Source organism: Culex pipiens, chromosome 1 (assembly GCF_016801865.2).
Source record: "Culex pipiens pallens isolate TS chromosome 1, TS_CPP_V2, whole genome shotgun sequence".
NCBI classification, from domain to species: Eukaryota; Metazoa; Arthropoda; class Insecta; order Diptera; family Culicidae; genus Culex; species Culex pipiens.
In genome coordinates this window covers 29763608-29790344 of record NC_068937.1, presented here as the reverse complement: position 1 = coordinate 29790344, position 26737 = coordinate 29763608, and the positions used below count along the sequence as shown (strand labels likewise).

The following is a 26737-nucleotide window of genomic DNA, read 5'->3' as shown; positions in this document are numbered from 1 at the left end:
AATTTAATGAATTTGAATGCAAACAAAACTGAAATTGGTATCTTCAATTTGTGATAATATTTCGGGTTTAATAAGACTTAATTGCAAACTCTTCAAAGAAAGGCACATTTTTCTGATAGTAAATTTCGTATTTAATATTTCAATATAATTCAGAATAAAATTCGAATAATAAAATAAAAAAAAATATGAGTAAAAATTAAATATGAGATAATGGAATTATGAAAACATGGTTTCTTATTCTAAAGTGCAAATTGTGGTTTAAAGACCTCAAATTTGTAAATTTTGGTTATCCGAAGTTCAATATAAAAAAAGGTCGATATTCGATTAGAAATTTTGTCAAATGCCCCGGATAAACCAGTTTGAACTGAATCAGTTACAAAACATTCGTAGGGCAAAAGCCTCAATGATTGCTTCGTCATCATTCACCTTCCGAAACGGAACTACTCCCGCTCGACCAAAGAAATAAGGAAAAATCTCAAAAATTGCAAGGCCACCCAACATCCTCATCATCTTTTAAACTAATACGCGATAAGGTCGATGACGATTAACACCACCGCTCGTGAGTGAGCGAGAGAGACTTTGTGATCAAGTTCACGACCACCAACGATCGGCTGCAGTTTCCTAGCCAGTGACCGCTAATCACTTTATAAATAAACACCGATATGCCGTTATTTAAAACAACTTAGTACAAAATTTAAAAACATATTCATGTGGGGATTGCCCCGATCAATCGTCGAAAGATCGGTTCTGGTGACGTCATGATCGCACCCATCCAAGAGGTTGAACTTTTCTCTTCGCAAATAACAGAAGGAGAGAGAATCCTCAAAGCATGCTACGATCGGTGACGATGACAACGTCCGTTATGGAGCATCGAACGTGTTCAAGGAAGTTCGTTCACTATCTTGACCACGTAAACAAAACAAGTTTGGATGAGTTTGTCATTCTGCGCATTTTTTTTGAAAATGATCAGTTTTACTTAAAATTTCAAGATTTGAGTGATTCGTTCAAATAAAAGGATTAAGAATCCTTCAAATTCTTCGCCAATGAGTAAACCGGACAGTCTCATTCTCTCAGCATGACGTCACACCGTCCAGCAGTCTAGTTTCACACACCCATGGCATGCTGCTTGAATTTCAAAATCCGGCTATCACGCTGAACCTGACCTTGTCGATCGCTTTGCACCAGACGCAGCAGTTCTGCCGCCACTTTGTGTTTGTTTCGCTCCATACTACTACCTTTTTCAGCGACTTCAGGAGGATCGTTGTCACATCGTTTCCGAGCACGTTTTCCAAAATCCAAATTCGTCATCGGCGAAGAAGGCGTTGCGTTGCGTTCTTGATCTTGGTGACGACGAAGGTTGCTACGATCGCCGCATGGTTACTTAGTCCTAGCAAAGCGGAGCGCGGTCAACAGTTTGGGTTCGATACGTATGATGTTTTCTAAAGGAATTGTTGTATTAGGACGGTGATGCCTTCCGAGTAACGATGGTATCGAAAAGGACTGGTACAATCAATATACTTCTACTATACCGAAAACTGACCATCCTCTCCTACACAGACTAAATCAGAGCACACGAACCTCTCCCTCATTCTAAGGATGACGATCGTCTCGAGGTTGCTGGAACTTAACTCTATACTAACGAACCGCGACTAGCGCGAGAGAGCGTAACAACGCGCAAGAACAACAAACCTATTGATAAGATTTAATAATTTTTGTGCAATCATTTTATGCTCGCGCAGTGCAGCCGCCGATCGCAGTCGGCGTGAAGAATCGATCGTGAACGCGCGCGCGCTCTCTCTCAGAACAATCGTGGCATGGCTTGCTCAAAGTTGACAAAGTTGGTGATCTTGGCATTGGTTGGCCTACTAGGATCACCGGTGGAAGCCCAGTACGATGGCAGTTTTTGGTGGATGAATCCACACCTGATCAAACGTGCCGAAGAACTTCGCGACGAAAAGGACGTGAAGGCGGTCGTCGTGAACAATGTGAGTTTTGTCAACGGCAGTTTAGAATTGAGAATGGTTGCGAGTGAGTGAATCATCAACTTCAGGAAACAGGCGTTACGGAAGAAGATTGATTAATGAAATTCTGCAGTAAACTAGTGACGATTAATCGGAGTGCCATTACTTAGGAAGAGTTAAAGTGCATTTTTCCCGGTAAAACCAGCCGGTGTGGCGCAGCGATTCAGATGCGTTTCAGTGATAAGGGGCAAGGCAATAAGAAATCTGTTGTTATTGAACTACGCGAATCTGGCGGTGGATCACCGTAATTCTTTTTCCAGAAAAGTGGTTTGGATTGAGTTAATGAAAATTTACTTCTTAATTCCAAGTTTGATGCCGATTGGACCATCCCTCTAATTGACGTATTTAAAAAAAAACGTTTTTTTTTGCGATGCCAAAATTAGAGCGATCGGCTCCAAACTGAAACTGTTAACTTCAAAAAGCTAAATCTCGCCAGGATACATCGAAATGACTTCAAATGTGTCGTGTCGAGACAACTCTAGCCGGCGGTGCTGTTTTGTACGCGTTTTTTATATTATTTTATTTTTTTTTGTAACTATTTACCAGGGCTGTGGAGTCGGAGTCGGAGTCGGAGCCGGAGTCGGTGGAGTCGGGTATTTTTGGGGACCTGGAGTCGGAGTCGGAGTCGGAGTCGTCAAAACTCGAACAGCTGGAGTCGGAGTCGGAGCCGGAGTCGGCTAAATTTTAAGAGCTGGAGTCGGAGTCGGAGTCGGAGCCGAAGATTTCTGAAAACCTGGAGTCGGAGTCGGAGTCGGAGTTATCTTAAATTCAACAAAAATATCTTTTTTTCTATTGTTCAGTATTTACTATATAACAGCTTATTTACAAAACTTCTTATGTTTTTAATGGTTTTTTACGTCGCATGCAATGCGTCGCCATTTTTTCATTTTTTTTAGAGATTTATCAGATGCCATTATGTTTTTGAAGCTTTTTATTGTGATTGGAAAGCTCTAATTGTGTTATTTCACTATAATCACTAAATGATAACCTCTTACCCAAGTATGTAGTATCATAATTTAAAAAATATAAAAAATATTGGTTATGTAGTCAGACATATCTAACTGATTCTTGACTGCTTCCCTTTGCCTATATTTATGTGCACATTCAATTCAAATTTGAGTAAATTTCATCCAGTTCTTTCTGAAAAAAGAACACACACAGTCATCTTTTACCCCGACAGCGAATGTCTTAGAGGTTTTAAGTTAAATCATTTTTTAGGAAAAAAAATACGAGGTACATGGAAAGATTAAAAATAGTAATTACTGTTTTTGGAAATCGAAAAAGAGTCACTGACAGTTTAACTTTTGTAATAAATAATCAACGATAATAAGAATCTCTTACTTGGAACTCAACATGCGCATTTTGTTTATAACTGAGTACAAGAAAATCAAAGGGTTGCATTCAAAATAATTGAAACTAACAAAAAATATCAAAAGAAGTTGCAACTAATTTTGAAATAATCATTGAATGTTGATGTTCATTTTAGGTAAACTATTTTGATATCGTTGCAAATTATCGTTAAACAAATCTCAAGACTTTAGTACAAAAATGAACTTATAAAAAATGTATAGAACAAAGTATAGGTTTTTAATTTATTTTTCAAATATTATTAAAAAAAAAACAAAATCAAAATATTATTAACCGGTAAGAATTTTCTCATACTGTATGTCCCACGCCAATATGACGGAAGGTGATTATCATTGCAAATCAATGTACCTTAAAAAATGTAAAACTTGTGACCTAGAAAATATTTTACTTGTGATATTTGTTTTTTATTATATTTTAAGTTTTTTCATATATTTTGATGGAGGCGCAAGATCATTCATAAAGCTTCGTTTTAGGTGAAGATTCACGAAGTATCGTGCGCCTCCTTTTTAATGCATATTAATTTTGAAAATTAAAATAAATTAAAAAAATCAAGAGTAAAATATTTTCCATGTTACAGATATTTAAAAGGACCTCTTAAGCGTCCTTTCCACGAATAAATTGTTCAGATACATTGATTTGCAATAATAATCTCCTTCAGCCATGGCGTGATGTCCATGTACGTCTTAAAAAAACAAAACAAAAAAAAAGTTTCGTTTAAAACAACAAGGTGCTTATCACTGTGCTTCTTATAAATGATGTTGATGTTCAATAGATCATTAAGGCCAGGTTTCTTTTAATTATTCATTCAAAAATAACAATTTAATATTTAAATTTATGGCTTTGATTTCGTTCGTTTTGTGATTCGAACTTATTTATCTTGAGAAAAACATGACGCTTAGAGAGTATTTAAATAATCCTATTTATCAATGTTTTAAAAATAATTAACTTATAATAGTTGACTAACTTTTGAAACATTTAAAAATATGTGAAGTCGGAGTCGGAGTCGGAGCCAACCATTTGTTGAAAGTTGGAGTCGGAGTCGGAGTCGGAGTCGGCTAGAGTTGGCAGGCCGGAGTCGGAGTCGGAGTCGGAGCCAACCATTTGTTGAAAGCCGGAGCTGGAGTCAGAGTCGGAGTCGGCTAGTCTGAGAAAGCCGGAGTCGGAGTCGGAGTCGGAGTCGCTTGAAATATGACCCGACTCCGCAGCCCTGCTATTTACGACCTAATAAAAATAAGCTATGAAAAATTATTATCTAACCCCATAACCAAATTTGATGAAATTTAGGGAGATGTTAGTTTAATTAAAACCATGAAAAGTTGTCAAGTTTTGGTCAAAGTTTTGATGTTCTGGAATAACCATGGGCGGGAGAGAATTAACAAAAATAAAATAGAATCTACAGTCAAGTAGATTGAGTCCAACCATATTTTATCAGCCGAGCATATTCTCCATTGTTATTATTTTAGAATATCATTTAAAAAAAAGAAGTATGTGGATTTTTTAATTAAATTTATAAAATTTTCCCGATTTGTCAGTCCCAAGTTTTTTCGGGATTTCTCCCGGTGGAATCAAATTTGCTATGTTTTCCCCTAGATGATCAACCCGTTCTTAAAGGAGTTAAATACATGTAAACCGGCAAATACGGCAGAGTTTGGTTTGAGCACCCACTTGAACTTTTTTTTAAATCTGTTTTCAGAGCATTAAAATATACATTTTGATCTATTAACAAAAGAAATTTGAAGACATTTGTTTGTATCATTGCCGAGATGTAACTATTTAAAGTTGACTTCAAAATCCGGGTGCCACGACATCTCAACACTGCTTTGTTCAAATCGGCTCAAAATTTTGGTGAAACCTCGTTAAAACGGTCCCGTGTGCATGACGAAGGCCCATTTTCAAAAAGTATATTGAAAAAAAAAGATAAAAAAGTACTTTATTGAAATTTTGATAAAGTTATTGAAATTTTGATAAAGTGCACCGTTTTCAAGCTAAGCCGTTTTTAGGTATTTTTTGTTTTTGAAAAAAGTCGCAGTCATTCATTTTTTAAATTAGTGCCAATGTTATGTTATATGTTTGAAAAGCTGAGAAATTCTCTATATTTTGCATTTTTGATGCGACCCTTAGTTGCTGAGATATTGCCATGCAAAGATTTAAAAACAGGAAAATTGATGTTTTCTAAGTCTCACCAAAACAACACACCATTTTCTAATGTCGATATCACGGACGAACGGACATGACACCAGGAACAAATTTTCTTCAAATTTCGGAAGCAAACTATCACCTGCGCCATCTATATTCATGTTGTCGAAGTAGCAACGCGCGATTACGCATGATTTCTCAAAATGTATTATGCAATTATTAAGTAAAACGTTTAGTAGTAGTATGGTGCTAGAAACAGTTTTTTGGCATTAAGTTTGTCTTTATGATTCAATGTAATTTATCATGGATACTAAAATTGCCGACAAATTGATAGAAATGGTATTTTTAATATAAATTCATGCGACCATTTCAAAAAAAGCCCAAGAAGATTTTGACATAAGTGATCTCGCTTGCGCAGGTTTTCGCCAAGAAGAAGTAAAAGAAAACCTACTTCACTTTTTGAAACCCTGTGTCATGTCCGTTCGTCCGTATCGATATCTCAGCAAACAGTGGTCAGATTTTCAATGTTAATATACGAAACCAACGTTAATTTTTTTGATCTTTTCGAAAACAATATTTATTTATTTTAATCAAGACTTACATTTCAAAAAGGCGTAATTTTGAACGTTTGGCCCTTTTGAAATGTTAGTTAAAATATTAGAAATTAAAATTTAAGGTATTTGAAATAAATAGACTTCTTTTCTTCAAGGTAATTTTCAAATTTTCAAAATCAATAATTATTTAAGTAAAACTATGGCATTTTTAGCCGGGACCGTGGTGTAGGGTTAAGCGTGGTTGCCTCTCACCCAGTCGGCCTGGGTTCGATCCCAGACGGTCCCGGTGGCATATGTTTATAGGACCTATTCAAAAAAAACTCTGGACGCCTACCCAGACAAATTCTTTAAACTCTGGAAAACTTATTTAGTGTGTTTTCTGTTTTTTAAAAACAAAATTCGGTAGAGTTTTGAGTGACAACATGCCATTGAATTGAACTTATACCAGCAGATTTGGGAAGATTTTTCAACTCGTAGATAGTTTTCCAAAAAGTAATTCAAATGTCGATATTACACTTTCATTGTGTTGAATACTAGTGAATAACAAAAACATCCCCTCCCATATCCCCACGGGACTGTATGAGCACAGTGTGGAAATTTGCGTTCTCAGATATTTTTGTTTGTAACGGGCAACAATCAAATTGTCTAAGAATATTGAATTGACCATTGTGGCACCCCCTACAGGGTGGTACAGACCCGTATTGCTATGCTATTACACTTTCATTGTGTTGAATGACTATTACTTGATGTTATTTATTAGTTTAAGTACTTTTGAATTTCTGTCAGCAAATCAATTATTTTGCCAAACAAAATTAACTCCCGGGTCCCGGAAATTTCAAAATTCATCTCTCGATTCCCGGGAAATGTAAAATATCGAGAATCGTCACCCTCTAGGTGAGATAAAGACAAAATCAATTTTCCTGTTTTTAAACCTTTGCATGGCAATATCTCAGCAACTACGGGTCGTATCAACAAAGTTCAAAAATGCAAAGTATAGAGAATTTTCTCAGCTCTTCAAAAAAGTTGACGAACATGGGCACTAATTTGAAAAAATGAATAACTGCGGCTATTTAAAAACGGTGCTTTTTATCAAAATTTCACTAAAGAACTTTTTGATTGAAAATTCGATTTTACATCGAAAAATGAAGTTGAAAAATGTTTGCGACCAATTTTTCGATTTTTTGAAAAAAATCAGTATTGATTCAAAAATTCATAACTCGGTCAATGATTTTTTGCCCATTCTGGAAATTTCTGAAAAGTTGGCATTTTTTGTATCATAACATATTCATTAGAAAATAAAAAAGAAATTAAAAAGTTTTTTTGCAGAACTGTTAAATTCTAATAAAAACATAATTGAATTGAATTGTAATTGTAAAAAAGTTTTTTTTTTGCAAATCAAGTTTTAGTGACAAAAAGTTTAATCAAAATTCACCAGACAAAATTTTACCGTGTATCATTTTTTTTCAGTGTAGTCCTTATTCATACCTACAATTTTGCCGAAGACACCAAATCGATCAAAAATTTCTTCAAAAGATACAGATTTTAGAATTTTTATATTGTATGGAAAATTACATGGACAAACTAACGATGCAAAATGGCTTTTTTAGGCATACCGAAGGCACCATAAAAGTTTTAGCCGGATTAAAAAATACAAAAATTAAAATTCAAAAAAAAAGACCGATTTCGTAGAGAATGTTTCAAAGTTCGCTTTGCGCTAGGCAAAATTTCAAGCTTAAATTTTCAGATACTCACTTTAATCATGAAATAACTTCGTGGAACTTTCAGGAGTGATTGAATAAATTTTCTGTACATGTATGTAACCATTTAAACAAACTTGTGTTGTATTTTAAATTTCCACGATGCATCGCAATGATCTTAATACAGGTCATATATGTAACATAACCAACTGTTCTTTTACAAAGGATTCTGCTTCCTCGCTTCCCACAACCAACTAATACCAACCTGTTTTCATCTCACCATTCACCAGCAAACCGAAGCTGAGTCGATCCGTCTGAGCGGGGACACCTACACGGACACCGCCGGCGACTCGCCGGACTGCATCTGCGTTCCGAGCGACCGCTGCAACAGCACCGTTTCCGGTCAACAGGGCAGGTAAGAAAAGATATTTCTTCCAGGGAAATTTCGGACTTAAAAAAAAAACTTTGTAATCTGATGATTGTTGTATTATAAATCTAACAAAGTCTCTGATTTATTACACGAACCGCGCGTCCTCTACCTCGGAGGTTGGCGATTGGCAGCCTACGGCTAGCCGTAAGAAAACATTACAGCGATTAAAATTAAGCCCTAACAAAAGTGGCGACCGTCGACGACTTTGACCGGGCGCTTCTTCTCCACAGTGACTTCAGGCGGAAGATTCGCCCGGAACCAAAAAGCGGAACCCGAAAAACGTGATCAACAACTCGGGTTCCGCACCCATTTTGGCTCGACTTCCATTTTCGACCTGCTTACACAAACTGCTCCGTACTGTTCGCCTGCAGCTCCATCAATCGCCACGCCGACCGCGGGTTCAGATCGTTCGGATCCCGGCACAGCACCCACACGTAATTACAGCGCATCACCTTCTCCGGGTCGCCCTCGACGACCGCGTTCTTACTGTCCCGCACGCACATGATCTGCTGCGTCTGGAACGTCACGATCAGCACCGGGCCCTGCTCCATGACCTTGCCCATCGCCAGGTCCACGTTCTCAATGTCCAGGATCTTCGAGTCGAGGAAGAAGCCCGCCTTCTGGGCTTGCGCGATCGGCGTCGCGATGATGTTGTACGTACTCTCGAAGCACCAGTCCTTCAGGATCTCCAGGTCGCCGCGGATCATCGCCTCCAGGATGTTCGGAATAATGTCGTTCTCGCAGTCGCGCAGGAACTGCTTCTGGTCGAAGCTCGGGTCGATCTTGCAAATCTCCGTCAGCGTCTCCGACAGTTCCGTCTTGGAGAACAGGTTGCCCATCACGTCGCTGACCTTGTCGGTGAGGAGGCGCGACGCGCGAATCATCGGGTTCTCCGACTCGTCGTACTGCATCTTCCAGCTGAGGACCTGCGGGGACGGGAGAATCGAAAACATACTGTAGTACCGTAAAACGGGGTGACTTTGATAGCCGGGGTGACTTTGATAGGTTTGCGATTTTTCCGCAAAATGAAGAGTACAATTAAAATACGCAAGGGATGGATTAGAAACATACTGACCGTGGTAGAGAAGTATTCAAAGTACCTCAAGAAGAATTTTGACAAGTTTAAAAAGTTAGTTAATTATAGTTAAAAAAATGTTGATGAATGTCATTATTTTAAACTTCTTAAAGTGTCATGATTTTCTCAATGAACATGATTTTTAATCGGAAAACGGAATGCATTTTCGGATTCTTTGGACAATTTTCCACTAAGAGAAGTTTAGAAAGTTTGTAAATAATAAATAATATGTGTTTTTGAAACACAATTAAAAATAAATCTCACAATTTATAGGCAATTTCAGTTGAACAAATTTCATGTAAAATGTGGAAACTTGTGATTCGTGCTTCGAATTCTGTATAAAATGCAATATAAATCGATAATTTTATAAACAAAACTAGTTTGAACAAATTTCAGGCAAAATTCCGACTTTTTAACAATTTTACCTTAAATTTATATGTATTTTGCTTAAAAGCTTATACACATAGTTAACTAAATCTAAACATTGTTTTTTTTTTTCTTAAAAACTATATCAGCTACTTTAGTGATGGTACATTTAACGTACAAATAAAGTTTTAACATCTTAAATATGATTTTAACAAGAAAATCTATGATTATCAAAGTCACCCCGGAATTAAAACAAAGAATTTTTAACGTAACTATTTTTCTAAACATTTTTTAAAAAACTTTTTTTCCGAAATAGTGCATGGACCTTGTGTGGTCTACCCCAGTACATTTTTTAAAAATTATAATCTTGAGAAAAACCTTACCTGTTGGAAAATATTCTAAAAACAAATTGAAATCCTATCAAAGTCACCCCGGTTTACGGTATTTGAATCAAAGACGGGCGCATCTCAAACACGGACGTGAACTTCGAGTATCATTTCGATCTCGGTCTTAAAAGAATACTGGTCGCAAAGCTCTTTAAGAAGCAGCCTTCGTTAGGGAATTCTTGTAAACATCACCGTTCCCTTTGTTACGGAATAGTCTATGCTGTCCGGTCGCAAAAGAATTTACACGCTGGAATATTCAGCAACACACTCCCTGACTAGTTCCAGGTGCTACGTTCCCAATGCAATCTTGTCGCTGGCTAAGCACGTATAAATAGTCCTTCACCATCTTCAAGTAGTACTTCCAGCATGATAACAGCATCTGGTTTGTTTGTTGCGTACGGTCCCACAACAACAATAATGTACTCGTCATAAGTGAGTACCGTAGAAACGGTGTCAATAGAACTTTGCATTTAAACAGAGTATGCAAGTTCGCTGGAATGAAAAGTTGCTACTATGTTGTCCTTTGGGCACAATCAGGTTGTACATTTTTGCCACGATCGACGATTGTTCCAAATAGATGGCTAAGATGTTCATTTGAAGAACTGTTTCCTCCATATACGGAACGGAAAGATTATAAGCTTCCCTTCATTGAAACATCAAGTAAGATTAAAACCAATGGGACAAGGCAATATAGCAGCCAAACAGCGGCCAATATGATTGTTGACAAAGAACTTAGCATTTACTGATGTAATACGAAAAGCGCTGCTAAAAAGTGTGACGAAAATGTTGCAACAAGATCTTCTCGAAATTTACGCCTTCTTTAGGGAAAGGAAATATTTAAATTTAAGTTTCGATACATTGGTTTCTAAGTTTCAATGAAAACGTGTATCAAAATGCATTACACACCAATCCAGTTGTTTTGTAATAATTAGTTTTAAAACATCTTTACGGAAAACAAATTTTCCGAGGAAAAAAAGTTTTTGCGAGGGACAAACAAAATATTTTTTTCAAATAACTTCAAAATGTCAATGGAAATTTAAGTGAAATCATTTTTAGCATGTTTGGTTTTTTTTCACTACAATTTTGGTTTTCGTTAAATCTTACATTTTTTTAAACTAATGATTGCAAAACAACTGAACTAGTGTAAAATGAATTTTAAAACACTTTTACAATATTTATATTTTGTTGATCGACCACGGCCAGAGCCGAGGGACAAAAATTTTGAAAAATACTTGCATCGGCCTAATCGTTTGCAAAAAAAAAAGAACTTCGATTTTTTTTAGGTTATATTTCCTAATTTTATAAGTTTCTTGAATTGCTTAATTTTATATTGTTTCGTTTTTTCCTGTTTTTATCAACTCCCTTATTTTTTGAATTTCTTGAACTGATGAATTTTGACTTAATGTCTTTGATTTCTAAAATTTTTCAAACTTCTTGAATTTCTCAAATTTTTTGTGAATACGAACCATACATTTCATTAGGTCTAAAACCGCGATTCGAGAAAATCGTTGGCGAAATTTGGACAAGGTTTTTTTTCAATTTCTATTTGAAAAAGAAGCTTGACGGATGGTATTTTTACTGATCATACGAGAATATACGCACAAGGGTGGCTCGACATGATCGATTTTTCAAAACAGGCATTTTCCGGTCCCATTTGGGCCCCCAAACAACCCCCCAAAATTTGGGAGCGATTGGGTTTGACCCGGCTTTCCACAAAGCGATTCAAATTTGTATGGGAAAACCCTCTTTTTAACATTTTAATTTTTATCATTTTCATTTTTCACTCAATTTAAAAACTAACAACGTAGAAGTATAGCCCTGAATGTCCTCTAAAACTTTGCCGAAGAAAGTATGGTTCTATCTTGCTTCTGAGAAAGGATACAGAGTTTTTAAAAGAGGCATTGCAAAATAAGTGCTGAAAATTATATTTCTTGCCAACACTGCCAGTACTTCGGTAGATATTTCGAAATCTTATTTTTAAACGTAATAAGGAAGCAACCTAGCAAAATGGTGTCTTAGGAAAAAAAGTTGTTGTATATGAATGTGGCTCTTATTTAAAATTATTGACATGCATGGTGACACACCTACAGGGTGTCAACCCAGCTCTAACTTCCACTGGTGACCTTTTAAAGCGTTGGTGTCTTAGGAAAAGTTGTTAAGCTACTTATTCCAATAAATTGTAACATGGTTGGAAGACAGGGTGCCACATCTACAGGTTGTCAACCCATTTCTCGTTTCTATTTACGACCTTTTTGATCACTGTAAAGTGGGCGAAAAAGGGCACAAATCGCCAAAAAATCGTAAAAAGTCAGTTTTTCACATAAAATTTCCTGGGGAATCGATTGCGCATGATTTAAAAACAGTGCCGATCATGCAAATTTAATTTTCATAAAAAATGAGGTCAAAATTTTTTAAGTACAAGTTTTTTTTACAAAAATCACTATTTAAAAAAAATCTAACTCGTAGGAAAAATGTCGGTTCAAACTTCTGAATGGCTTAAAAAATGTGGGATTTTGTCACCTAAAACATGTAAAAAAAATCAAAGATTAAAAAATACGGATTTTGGAAAACAGTTTTTTTGTGAAAAAAAGTTAATTAAAATATAACCATTTTTTCCGTGTTTTCTTTTTCATAGTCTTCATCAATACATCAATATCAATATTCATCAATCAATCAACTTTGCCCAAAACACCAAATCAATAAAAAAAATTCTTGAAATGTTACAGATTTTTTTTATATTTACGTACCATTTTTGTATGAATTGTATAGATATTTATATGGGAGAACCAATAAGTTTTGTGATAGAATGGTGTAGTATAGATAAAGTATGCGAAACATAACAAAATTTCAAACGTGTACTGAACAGAGGCGCGGGAGCAAATCAAATATTGTAGTTTGGCAAAGTTTGATTTTAAAGTAAGAATGTATGAAAAGTTCACTTTATAACAAAAACATTTCCTCAATTACGAAAAGCTAACGAAAAGGGACCATCCATAAACCACGTGGGCACCTTAAGTGGGGGGAGGGGGGTTTTCTGAATTTCCTAAATTTCTTGCATTTATGAAAAATTTTATTAATTTCTTAAATTAAATAGTTTTTTGGATCTCTTTAAATTTCTTGTTTTTTTTATTTTCAAAATGTCTAAATCGATGTCTTGCGCTATAGGATGCTTACATCTGGCATGGCTTTAGTTACAAACTCACTAAGGCCATTTAACATTGTTTTGCTAGAATTTTTTCATAATTTCATAAATTTTGTGATTTTTTTTTTCAAATTTTATATTTTTTTAGTTTTTGGAAAATTTTACAGTACTGGAATAATCGAATCATAAACAAAAAAAAATGTTTTTTTTATTGTTTTTTATATTTAACATCAAATTCAAGTTCTGCAGTCCCATTTCAGTCAAATTTTAATTGTTGAATGCCTTTAAAATTAAAAAATGTATTTTTCCATTATTTCATCACCGCCATTATGGCCACCATCTTGAATTTAAAAATTCAAAATCACTTTAGAGAATCAAAAATAAGACAACGAAAAAAAAAATCTTGATTCGATTATCCGAAGTGAAATTTTGCCAAGGCCATCGGATAATCGAGTCTGGACTGTATTTGTATTTTAAAAATTTCTAAAAACATCCAAATTTACAAAAAAAATCCATTTTTTTTATAAATTTAACGATTTTAAAAATTTGATATACTTTATTTTTAATTCTCAATGTTTTAAGATTTTTGAAATTTTTATTTTAAATTTTCAATGTTTTTACTTTTTGGTAAAACTTTTAAATAATAGACATAGGAAAAGAGCATGTGATTCTACCAAGCACCTAATGATGGCATATCATACATTTGGCGTTAAATTACAGCTTTTTCATCTGAAATTAAGTTGTGAACTGCTTAATGAAAAATGAGGAAGCCGGTTTCTCACAAAAGTTGTGTGGCAAATAAGTTGTTTGAGTAGTGAAATTTAGTGTAAGAGCTCTTAACCTGCCAAACATACGAGGATTTGCCCTAAGAAAAGAATTTCAATGTTTTGAAATTTTTCGAATTGTTTTCGACTAATTGAAATGAAAGTTTAAAAATTATTTTATCATGAAAAATAAATTGAAAACTTCATTTTCAGAATCTTGCAGGGAGATTTTCAACAACTTTGTAAGGATGCAGTTGTTTGAGTTGAAGCCAAAATCGGTAGATTCGATTCTATTATTTATGAAATTAAGTTGAATGATACTTTTTTTAATTTAAGGTCATTGCAAAAAAAATTCAAGGTTTATATCTGCCCAAACATAAGAGGCAAAAAAATATGTTTTTCAGAAAACTTTAATTGCGTTGAATATCGGAAATCAATGTTTTGGATTGTGTCGTCTACTTAGATATTTTGAAAACTTATGATGGCAAAACAGCTGGCCAGATAATAAAAGCATTCTACTACACTTTTTAATTCAAATATTTAACCATGGCTTGAAGTTTCAACTTTTTTTGTTGCTTTTGTTTCAGAAGATGTCGTCGTCTTTGTCTACCATTTTAATTTTTCCACAAATATTTTATCTGCTTCTCCCAGAAGCTTCCTTTTGGTTTTGCTTTTCTTCACAACAGTAGTAAATCCGTCATTGCCATTGCCCTCAGTGCTTGGAGCTACTTCCCCTGTCTTCAAAACTCACCTTATTCACGTACTGATTGTTGTTCTTAAAGTTCTCCCAGCTCTGGTAAAACTTGCTGTCCTTGTGCAGCTCCACGCCGAGCGCTTCCGTGTTCGCCTCGAACACCCGCGCCGCATCCTCCATGCTGACCTCGACCCGTTTCCGCAACCGCTCGGGCGCCCGGTAAACCCGCGCCGAAATTCCCTGACTGTCAATCTCCTGCTTGACCGCTTTGGTCGCTTCGGAAATCCCCCGGAACGCTCCCGTTTCGCCCAACTTCTGGCCCCTTTCGGCGATCGTTTCGCCCATGCCCTTGGCCGTCTTGCCAAGATCTTCGCCGATTTTGCCCGCCTTTTTGGCAAAGTCCGTTTTCGACACTTCGTCCACCACCTCCGAGACCCTCCCCCGGATTTTGTCCAGGTTGTCCTTGAGGACTTCGCTGCTCTTGGAGGCCTCACTTTCGACGGTGTTGAACTTTTGCCGGGCCGCTTTGAGGGCGTCCGATTCCTCGAGCTTTTGCGCTTCCTGCCGGAACTTTTTCAGATTCTCCTTCATCTCCTTGTTTTTGTCCAGCTCCTGCTTGATGTTGTCGAAGACCTTCGAGAAGAAACCCGGCGGCCGGTTCGAGTAGCACTGGAAAAACGAAGAGGAGGAAGATTCAGCGTTGTTATAAACAAGCTTCGTGACGTCAAAACAGACGATTACATCATCCGGGAAGGAAACTAACCGCAAGATTCTGCTGGAGGAACACATTGTTGGTGAAGGTGGAACCGCTGGCGCGGTGCAGGAACACGATCCGCCCGGCTTTGCCTAACCGTTGCTGTTAGATAATCGCAAAATTTAATCAAAAATCAATGCCAAAATGTTTCGAGAAGAGGAAAACACATGATTCAAGGTTGCGCTCTAGTTATCAGTAAAAAACCCTGTAATAAGCCACCTACCATGGTGGAAACAGAGTCCGGAACGTCTAATTGATTAAAATACTCAACACCGACAACAGTTTATTCGAATTTACGCAGAAAAAACTAGCAAAAATACATTTTCGGCCCGGAAGAAATCGCGAAACTCTGAAGAGATTTTTTTTGCACAACAGACCGCACCGTCGGGAAGAGGAGAACTGTCAACGAAGGTCATGACAGAACAGAAAGTGTCAAAGTTTGCGTTTCGGATTTTTGACGCGAGCTTGGCAGTGTTGGCAGCGTTCAAAGGAAAGGCAACAGTGATTTTGGAAATGACCGTTGGTAGCACAGATTATTAAGTGGAAGGAGATGAAACTTTATTAAAAATATGTATCACGACTTTTTGAAAGTGACGAAGGATTTGCAGGTATTATGAACAAATTTGATTGAAAACCATTAAAACCGTTAACATATCCAAAGTTTTTTTTAAAAGGTCCTATAACCTATTGTCATTCATACGTTTATAGCTGCCGATCCCGATGATGCTATGAGACGCGGGTTCGATTCCCGCCTTATCCACTGAGCTTCTATCGGATGGTGAAGTAAAACGTCGGTCCCGGTTTCTCCTGTCTCGTCAGAGGCGCTGGAGCAGAAATCCCACGTTAGAGGAAGGCCATGCCCCGGGGGGCGTAGTGCCAATAGTTTCGTTTTTACGTTTATAGGACCTAATAAAAAAAGTCAAGATATAATTTTATTTAAGATTTTGTTGAATTTTTGCTTTTTAGGATTTTAAGATTAAAATAAAAACAATGTAAATGGGCCAAAGCCGAAGTGTAAACAAAGCGTATATCTCTATAGAATTTTAGAATTTTAGAATTTTAGAATTTTAGAATTTTGGAATTTTAGAATTTTAGAATTTTAGAATTTTAGAATTTTAGAATTTAAAAATATTAGAATTTTAGAATTTTAATTTTAGAATTTAAGAATTTCAGAATTTTAGAATTTTGGAATTTTAGAATTTTAGAATTTCAGAATTCTAGAATTTTAGAATTTTAGAATTTTAGAATTTTAGAATTTTAGAATTTTGAATTTTAGAATTTTAGAATTTTAGAATTTTAGAATTTTAGAATTTTAGAATTTTAGAATTTTAGAATTTTAGAATTTTAGAATTTTAGAATTTTAGAATTTTAGAATTTTAGAATTTTAGAATTTTAGAATTTTAGAATTTTAGAATTTTAGAATTTTACAATTTTAGAATTTTAGAATTTTAGGATTTTAGAATTTTAGAATTTTAGAATTTTACAATTTTAGAATTTTAGGATTTTAGAATTGGGTACTAAAGCCCTATGTCAATTTTTATGTACAACGGTAAAAAACACGATAAAAAACCATTTCTGATCACTTTTTTTCATTTTAATGTAATTTTTTTTTTTTTTGACAAGACAACATTTTTCCGATGGATCAACTATGGTCCCCTAGGAACGAGCTGTCAAGTAGGAGCTTTTCTGTCAAGAAGGACCGCGAGGTTAATTTTTCAAAATTGATTTAAAAATCCATTTTAAACTCTTTGTGTTCGTACAAAGGGTCATTGTACTCAGAAAAATAAGCTTTATCGCTGTAAACAATAATATCAGCAATCTAAGCTTCATTTTAGGACCCAATTTTAGAATTTTAGAATTTTAGAATTTTAGAATTTTAGAATTTTAGAATTTTAGAATTTTAGAATTTTAGAATTTTAGAATTTTAGAATTTTAGAATTTTAGAATTTTAGAATTTTAGAATTTTTAGAATTTTAGAATTTTAGAATTTTAGAATTTTAGAATTTTAGAATTTTAGAATTTTAGAATTTTAGAATTTTAGAATTTTAGAATTTTAGAATTTTAGAATTTTAGAATTTTAGAATTTTAGAATTTTAGAATTTTAGAATTTTAGAATTTTAGAATTTTAGAATTTTAGAATTTTAGAATTTTAGAATTTTAGAATTTTAGAATTTTAGAATTTTAGAATTTTAGAATTTTAGAATTTTAGAATTTTAGAATTTTAGAATTTTAGAATTTTAGAATTTTAGAACTTTAGAATTTTAGAATTTTAGAATTTTAGAATTCTAGAATTCTAGAATTTTAGAATTTTAGAATTTTAGAATTTTAGAATTTTAGAATTCAGAAACTCCTCCGTGTACGCACGAGAGCAAGCAGCAGTCAAGTGCTCAGTGCTCTATAGTTTTTTCGAAATTTTCCGCCGTAGTCTACCGTGATTACCCGCGAGTTTGCTCCTGCAGCATGCCAAAGGCCGGCCGTGGCCGTGGCAGTTCGAGTGCGGCCTCGAAAAACCCGCGAAGTTCGTCTACCGGCCGTGTGCAAAAAGGTAAACAAGCCAACGCCGTGTCGACCGCCATCGCGCAGGGGAGCGTGAGCGCAGAAGGCATCGACAAAAAGTTACTACATCCCGGATATGTCCCAAGATCACCAGTGCGAACCCGTTCCGGTACTTCCGGTGCCACGACCAACACGTCGACATCCGCCAACATTCCCATCAGGAACGAGTTCCAAATGCTGAGCGACGACGAAGAAAACAACAACAACACCGACGGTAGCAGCACTACCGACGACGACGAATACGATGAACGTGCACGGAAGAAAGTGTTGACGTCAAAAACGAATAATTCTCCAAAGGAACGTAGACCACCTCCAATCTATGTTTTGGACACGTTGACGGACGATATTGACGAGTTGCTGGAAGGCCTCGGATATTGTCTGAAAATCGGTAAGTCGTCAGTGCAAGTCTACACATTTGACAGCAAGAACTTCGACCTGGTTGTGGAGAAATTGAAGAATAAAAACTTCAAGTTCTACACATTCGACCCCGTGCAGAAGACTGCCGTGAAGGTCGTCTTGCAGGGTGTAGAGAATAAGACGAGGATAGTCAATATAGCAAAATAACTTTACCGATTGAAATATTCAATACAAAATAAATGCTACATATACGTATGGCCGTTTGAAATGTTAGAGTCGATACTCGACGGTTGTTGATTACTGAGTGAAATTAGCCAGCAACGCGTGAGTGACCGTTTGAGTGTGAGTGCCTCACGCTTGTCTGCTGCGCAACGCGAAGCGTCGTTGAGGAAAAAGAGAGAGAGAGCGCGCAAGACAAAGTCATCGATTGCTGCGATGCACACGAGAGAGTCGGTTGTGTGTGTGCGCTCTTGGAATGATCGTGGCCAGGGCCAGGTCTGGAGTCTGGTTTGGAAATTTGCAGTGGATGGTCGTTTGACGACATTTTCAGTTTCCATCGTCAAGATGGCTGCAGTGTAGTATAAAATAAATAAATAAAAACCGTGTTTACTACATGGCGCAGTTGGTGGGTAAGTGAGTGAGGTAGTTATGATATCAGAAAACAGTTGACGAACGCCTCAACTGCACTGACAATAAAACAAAGAAAACAGTTTGACGAACGCCTCAACTGTACAAAAAAAAATGTTGACGTATGCCTCAACAAGTTGAATTTTTCTGGTAATGCATATTAAATCAATATGGTGTTGGAGCGTATGCCCTCAATCACCGCTAATAAAAAAAGAAGAAAATAGCACATATGGAAAAAGGAAAAAGTTGATACACGAAGGAGATAAGCTCTTATTGTAGTTCTTATCAAATACAAGAAAAAAGGATAAAAAAAAAAGTTGAAAAATTGTTGAAGGGATAAATCCACAAAGGAGATAAGCTCTTATTGAAGTTCTTATCAAATACAAGGGAAAAGGATTAAAAAAAAAAATGAAAAATAGTTTGGTGCGTAAAAAATAAGAGATAAAGATTAAAACAATCAATACAATTTAAAAAAAAAATCACAACAAAAGAGAATGAAGAGAATAGGAAGTTTGATGACAAAATGAATTAAAAAAAAGCACAAATCCACAAAGGAGATAAGCTCTTATTGAAGTTCTTATCAAATACAAGGAAAAAGGATAAAAAAAATGAAAAATAGTTTGGTGCGTAAAAATAAGAGGCACTTAACATTAAAGAGTAAAATAGACAAAGGTGATAAGAATTTGGAAAATGGAGAAGTTCTTATCAAATATATTGTGAGATATTTAAAAAAATTAGAAAGACGAAAAAAAATTGCCGCTATAAAGATAGAAACGTTACAAAAAAAACAGTGGATGCAATGAAAGAGGATAAAAAAATTATTGAAAAAAGTTTGGTGCGTGAAAATAAGAGGCACAGACAAAATGCAAAAAAAAGGAGTTAAGCTTAACATTAAAGAGTAAAATAGACAAGGGTGATAAGAATTTGGAAAATGGAGAAGTTCTTATCAAATATATTGTGAGATAATTAAAAAAAATAGAAAGACGAAAAAAAATTGCCGCTATAAAGATAGAAACGTAACAAAAAAAAACAGTGGATGCAATGAAAGAGGATAAAAAAATAATTGAAAAATAGTTTGGTGCGTGAAAATAAGAGGCACAGACAAAATGCAAAAAAGGAGTTAAGCTTAACATTAAAGAGTAAAATAGACAAAGGTGATAAGAATTTGGAAAATGGAGAAGTTCTTATCAAATATATTGTGAGATAATTTAAAAAAAATAGAAAGACGAAAAAAATTGCCGCTATAAAGATAGAAACGTTACAAAACAAAAAAAGAACAGTGGATGTAATGAAAGAGGATAAAAAAATAATTGAAAAAAATTTGAAGGGTTAAATCCACAAAGGAGATAAGCTCTTATTGAAGTTCTTATCAAATACAAGGAAAAGGATAACAAAAAAATGAAAAAAATAGTTTGGTGCGTAAAAATAAGAGATTAAGATCAAAACATTCAATACAATGAATAAAGAAAATCACAACAAAAGAGAATGAAGAAAATAGGAAGTTTGATGCTCATTCACGACATGGCTCAGACAAAATGAATAAAAAAAAGCAGCTAAGCTTAACATTAAAGAGTAAAATAGACAAAGGTGATAAGAATTTGGAAAATGGAAAAGTTCTTATCAAATATATTTTGAGATGATTTAAAAAAAAAATAAAAAAAAGAGAAAAAATTGCCGCAAGAAAGATAGAAAACGTTACAAAAAAAACAGTGAATGCAATGAAAACATTGAAAGTTTTTAAATTTTTAGTTGTCTACTCAAAAAAAAATAAGGGAAAGTTTTTTTTTTAAAAAAGACTATGGTAAAAATATGAAAATCGAAAATTCTTATCTTATAAGATTTGATAAGAAAAAAAGGGAAACAATTTTGTTTAGAAAAATGGCTGAAAATAAAATGGAAGATGAGTTCGAGTTAAAAAAAAAAGTGATGAATAAGTGGATGAGTTTAAGTTAATGTTTACTTAAACTTATTGATACCATCGAATACATGAAAACGAAACGAAAGAGGGGAGTTCAAGTGTTTATGAACAATTGTTGCTCATTCACAAATTGATTAAGTGACAGAAAGGGAAGCACGACAGAACACAAAATTAATAAGAAGAGAATAATACAGTAAATAAAAATCGAAGAGTTAATTCCATAGAGAAAATCAGTTCTTATTGAAGTTCTTATCGAATGTAAGAAGAACGAAATAAAAAAAAGGAACCAAGACATTTTTTGTTAAATTGTCGAAATGAAAGAAATGTTTGGTGTATACAAAAAAAAACTATAATTAATTGCAAACCATAAACTAGATCTAAATATAACAGAATTAATAGCAAGAGGTAAATTAAAGTGATTTTATTTGTTTGGTTGGTCATTCAAAGCATGGTTCAGAAAAAAGAGCAGTCAAAAAATAGATAAAATAAATAAGCAAAATTAAAAGTGTAAAATAGACAAAGGTGATAATAATTTGGAAATTTTTCAAATTCTTATCAAATAAAATTTGATTTAAAAAAATATATATAAAAAGAACAAGAAATCGCAAAAATTAATAATAAATAATACATTGATTGATAAATTTGGAGCGAAAATAAATTGAATGAAAACAAAGTAAACAAAATTGAAGAGTAAAATCCACAAAGGAATGCTCTTATTGAACTTCTTATCAAATACAAGGAAAGAAAAAAATAACGAATAGTTTGATGCGTAAAAAAATTGTTATTTCATATAATTTATGAAGAAAATTACAACAAGAGAAAATTAAAGGAAAGAGGAAAGTATGTGTTAAAAAAACACGAACAAAAGAATGATAGAAAATTTTGTGCTTCAAAAAAAAATAACAATAATGAAATGAAATATTAAAATAAAATAGAATGATCAAATAAATAACAGAGAATTGAAAAAAAAGAGAAAAGAGAGAAAGAATTAAAAAAAATGGTAAAAAAACAAAAACAAAAGTTCTTATCAAATATGAAAAAACGGAATTTAGATATTATTAATGAATGAATGGAGTTTGAAAAAGAGATGAAAATATTAACTATAACTTATTGAGTGAAGTGAATAAGACAGAACAAAACGAAAGAGGAGAGTACAAGCGTTAAAAAAAGTGGGAATAATAAGAGAAAACCAGCGAAAAGTAACCAGATAAAAAAAGGGAAAATTTAAAGGGGTTTTATTGGTCATTTTCAAATTTATTGAGTAAAAGAATAAAAATATATATTCAACTCTTGAATCAGAAAATGAAAATCAGAGTGATTGAAACAAAAGAGGTTACGTGTTATTACACATGTATTGCTTATTATCATTTTGATAGTAAAAAAAAAATCTGGAGATAAAAAAAACCAAGACCAAAGAGTAATAATAGAAAATGATTAAAATACTTTTCAAATACAACAGGATTAAAAAAAAATTAAAATAAAAAAAAAGCAAAAGAAAAAAACAAAGATAAACAATTTGACAGAACGATACGAACACGAGAAAGCATAATTTTGACTATAAAAAAAAATTAGACATTTTATTATTTTGACTACGACAACTCTGGAATTAACATTCTGGATAATTTGAAGGAAATAGCTACAATTTGATCAAGAAATATCGATTTAAGATTCAGGAAGAGTATAATTGAATCTATAAATTACAAATGGACTCGACGAAAGGAAACAGAAAGTTAAGAGAGGATGCAAGAAAAAAAATGTTTTAGGAGAAAACAAAAGAAATGGTAGATTGGAAATCGAAATGTATTAAATCTCTAGGAGAAATAGAAGAACAGAAGAATTGTTTCTTTTCTCAAAAGAAGGAGTAAAATTACTTAGATTTAGATAAACGAGTCTGTTTGTCTGTGGTATAACCGATTTTTTCGGTAAAATTGGATTAGGTATTTTTTTCTACATAAACAAAAAGTTTTTTTTTTTCAAGAAACCAGAAACAAAATAATATTTAATAATTTGGAAGTTTCTTAAGTGAATATTTGTAGGAAATGAAATAAAAGTGATTTTTCCTCTAGGAAAGAAAAGACCAAATTATTTGGAATTGTATCAAAGAGATTTTTCTCAAGCTAATACTAACAACATAATGTGAAATGGGTTTAGAAATTTCTGTTCTGAATTCGGAGATGAAAAGGGGATTTTTCTACAGGAAATTAAAGCGCAAGGAAATTTTTGATGATTGCTGATTACGACACGAATGCCATTGTAATGGTAAAGTCTTTAATAAAACTAAAAAAAACATGTAGCACACCTTATATTTTTTATTGAACTGGATTTCTGGAGGGAATATAAGAAACATTTTTTTTTTAAAAGAAAAAGCTATAAAATATAGAGGAGAAAATGTAAAACCATTAGTTTTGAAATTGTGATCATTGGACTAAGTTTTTTTTGCAAAAATTGGAAAGAAAGGGACTGTCTCAATGATTTTTATCGAATTTGAAAATCTATTTCAGATTATCAAATAATTCAGAAAATGAAAATAAGAGAATGAGAAATAAAATAAGAGAAGAGATTTAGCAAGTTCAAAAAAAAAAATAGTTAGTTTAAACAAAAATTAGTTCGTTTATGAGTCTGGACGGCTAAACTCTTTACAAACGTCTGAATTGTTGTTGGAACGACAACAGAAAAGAGAAGTGTTGAGAATTGATTGATTTGGAATGAAAAACAGATGCAAAAAAAAATATATATAAAAAAAAACAACAGTATACAGCAAACGTTTTCAAATTCAGGAAAGGCATGAGAATTCATAGTAAAAAAATCAGCAGCCGCCTTGAGGGCTAATGTGAGTGAGAAAAACGTAATCATGCTTTATAATCGAAGAAATTTTATGTAACTTTTCAACCAAATATTAACTTTTGCTACTTCAGATTAAAAAAAATGGGAATATCCAAAATAACCAGAAAAGAGTAGAGAAGGGGGAGAATGTAGAGAATAAGACGAGGATAGTCAATATAGCAAAATAACTTTATCGATTGAAATATTCAAAGCAAAATAAATGCTACATATACGTATGGCCGTTTGAAATGTTAGAGTCGATACTCGACGGTTGTTGATTGCTGAGTGAAATTAGCCAGCAACGCGTGAGTGACCGTTTGAGTGTGAGTGCCTCACGCTTGTCTGCTGCGCAACGCGAAGCGTCGTTGAGGAAAAAGAGAGAGAGCGCGCGACAAGACAAAGTCATCGATTGCTGCGATGCACACGAGAGAGTCGGTTGTGTGTGTGCGCTCTTGGAATGATCGTGGCCAGGGCCAGGTCTTCAGTCTGGTTTGGAAATTTGCAGTGGATGGTCGTTTGACGACATTTTCAGTTTCCATCGTCAAGATGGCTGCAGTGTAGTATAAAATAAATAAATAAAAACCGTGTTTACTACACAGGGGTACCAAGACCGCCCGATCTCCGACCTAAAGAAGGACCTCTCGGGTGCTGGAATTACGCCGCGTGACATAAAAGTCCTCTCGCGGAAGACAACGGTCACAGGTACACACACACTGTACCTGTTGTACTTCGACCGCGGCACCGTCAAAATTCAAGACCTGCGGAAAACTAAGGCGTTGGACGGTTTTTGGGTAAACTGGCGGTTTTACTCAAAGAACCCGACGGACGCAGCGCAATGCCACCGTTGCCAGAAATTTGGCCACGGCTCGCGGAACTGCAACCTCCCGCCCCGCTGCGTGAAGTGCGGTGAAACACACCTCTCGGAGGCGTGCGCACTGCCGTGCAAGGCGGACTTGGGGGACAAGGCAGAGCAAACCAAGGCGCGCATCAAGTGCGCCAACTGTGGAGGTAACCATACCAGCAACTACCGTGGATGCAGCGCACGGAAAACCAACATCGAGGAGCAGGAAAAGAGGAAAAAGAAAGCAGCAGCGTCCCACCCTCCTCAGCGAAGTACGAGCGTAACCGTGCCGGCTGCTGGTCATCGTGCAGTTCCAGCGGACAACCCAGCGTTCCCTCCTGGATGGGGTCGATCGTTCGCCAGCGTGGTCGCTGCCGGTAGCGGCAATGCGGCCCAGCAAGAAGTCACCGGGGAAGATCTCTTTACCCTGCCGGAGTTCTTTGCTCTCGCGGGGGAGATGATGACGCGGTTCCGGACCTGCCGTAACAAAGCGGAGCAATTCCTGGCCCTTGGGGAGCTGATGATCAAGCACATCTATAATTGATTAAATTTTGCTGTGATCTAGTTGTAAGCTTTTTCTATTCCTATCCCCTATCATTAGCAATTGCGTAAGTTTTTTGAAAACTTTTTCTTACTCTTGTTTGTGCATTTAATTAACAGTAATAATTGCTCTAAACCGAATTAAGACGTAACACACAGCTGAAATGAACACAAAAACTCTGTTAGGTTCATAATATGTACAAATTGTAATTTGATTATTCACAAATAAAACCGAATTGAAAATTGAAAGAATTCAGAAACTAAAACTATTTCACTCAAATTTCAGAGACGGTCTCTGCGGACCAGGAAACACGTGCTGCCGACGCAACCAAATCATCCAGCTCCAGCAGCAGCATGCTGCCCCCGTTCAACCCCCACCCCGCCAACCACCTGGCGTATCAACTCCACGCCCACTTCCAACCACAGTAACCACAAACCACTCCCATCCGGGCGGTTCCTCGATCCCTGATTTGGCTCTGCTCTCAGAAATATCCTCCCTGCTTCAAGAATTCAACGCCCATGACCTGCAACTCGAGCCGGATGCAGAATTCATTTTCGACGTGACTCCAGCGCCAGCGGCGACGACTTCCTCTACTAGCAGGGCCGTGGTGTCAACTACCAGTACTCGACCGGTGGCCCCGAAACCGAAAAAGTGTGGCCAACGTCGGGCCGCGATCGCCAGTCGGGTGCACTTCATCGACGAAGACGAGGGGATTGAGCAGCGACTCGACGGGATGGCCAATTTTGGGGAGTTTCCGTGGACCGTGTACGTCCAGGAACGGGTTGCAAATGGTAGCTTCGCGTACAAATGTGGCGGAGCGTTGATCACATCCGGTGCGGTCATAACGGCTGGACACTGCGTGGCGAAGTAAGTATGAAACTGCTGGTGGCGCCGACTGCGGTTCGATTTGCAACTACGTCCTGATTCAAGTTGACCGTTAATTTCGCATTTCAATTTCAGTGCCCGCAGCAATCCGGCCAGCTTCCAGATCATCGCTGGAGACTGGGACCGTCGCCATACGCGAGAACGACTCCCCTCTCAAATTCGTCAAATCGATCGAATCGTTCTTCACCCCAACTACTACTCCGGTTCGCTGTACAACGACGTCGCCATCATGATTTTCAACCACCCATTGAACGAATCCACCGCGAACGTGGCCAACATCTGTCTGCCCTCAATCGGTGAAAACTTCCACGGCAGTAACTGCCTGCTGTCCGGTTGGGGCGCTACCCCGCGAACTCCAGCCCAGGAAGAGCCCATCCAGCGGTTCGTCACGATGCCACTGGTGGACCCGCGATCCTGTGAAGTGCAACTGCAGCAGACCAACTCTCTGCGAGGGAAACGGTTCCGGATGCACGACAGCTTCGAGTGTGCCGGGGGTGTCAAGGGACGGGACTCGTGCAAGGGGTCCGGCGGAAGTCCGCTGGTTTGTGAAAAGGGAGGCGCGTACGTGCTAGCCGGGATCATGTCCTGGGGTGTTAGCTGTGGCGAAGGAGTTCCGGCGGTGTTTGCCAACGTGGTGTACCAGGCGGGGTGGATACGGGGGGTGATTGATGAGTTGGAGGATAATGTGGTGTATTTTGTGTAGTGATTAGAGATAGAGTCATTTAAACGGTGATTATTTATTTATGTTTTGTGTTATGCATTGTAAATAAGTTCAATAAACATGTTTTTAATCAAACCATGA

General features: G+C 35.9%; 2 protein-coding genes across 2 annotated transcripts; one reads left to right on the top strand and one right to left on the bottom strand.

Moving 5' to 3' along the window:
* The first annotated feature begins 1718 nt into the window (after positions 1–1718).
* On the top strand, positions 1719–26737 carry LOC120426027 (phenoloxidase-activating factor 2-like). The gene is made up of 4 exons (XM_039590706.2): positions 1719–1985; positions 8067–8191; positions 25336–25917; positions 26011–26737. The coding sequence occupies exons 1-4, from the start codon at positions 1815–1817 to the stop codon at positions 26636–26638; spliced, it is 1506 nt and encodes a 501-aa protein (XP_039446640.1). The 5' UTR covers positions 1719–1814; the 3' UTR covers positions 26639–26737.
* Positions 8256–15780, bottom strand: LOC120426028 (mitochondrial import inner membrane translocase subunit TIM44-like). The gene is made up of 4 exons (XM_039590707.2): positions 15611–15780; positions 15397–15489; positions 14691–15302; positions 8256–9132 (listed from the first exon to the last, which is right to left on the bottom strand). Exons 1-4 carry the CDS (start codon positions 15611–15613, stop codon positions 8545–8547), a joined length of 1296 nt encoding a protein of 431 aa, XP_039446641.1. The 5' UTR covers positions 15614–15780; the 3' UTR covers positions 8256–8544.

Bases quoted from the DNA above. Each gene is read 5' to 3' on its own strand.
- LOC120426028 (XM_039590707.2), bottom strand. The intron at 15,303-15,396 runs GTTAGTTTCCTT...TCGTTTTTCCAG, and splicing joins TCCTCCAGCAGAATCTTGCG to TGCTACTCGAACCGGCCGCC. The intron at 9,133-14,690 runs GTGAGTTTTGAA...CCGTCCCCGCAG, and splicing joins ACAATCAGTACGTGAATAAG to GTCCTCAGCTGGAAGATGCA.
- LOC120426027 (XM_039590706.2), top strand. From the start codon at position 1,815: ATGGCTTGCTCAAAGTTGACAAAGTTGGTGATCTTGGCATTGGTTGGC. The intron at 1,986-8,066 runs GTGAGTTTTGTC...ACCATTCACCAG, and splicing joins AGGCGGTCGTCGTGAACAAT to CAAACCGAAGCTGAGTCGAT. The intron at 8,192-25,335 runs GTAAGAAAAGAT...CTCAAATTTCAG, and splicing joins GTTTCCGGTCAACAGGGCAG to AGACGGTCTCTGCGGACCAG.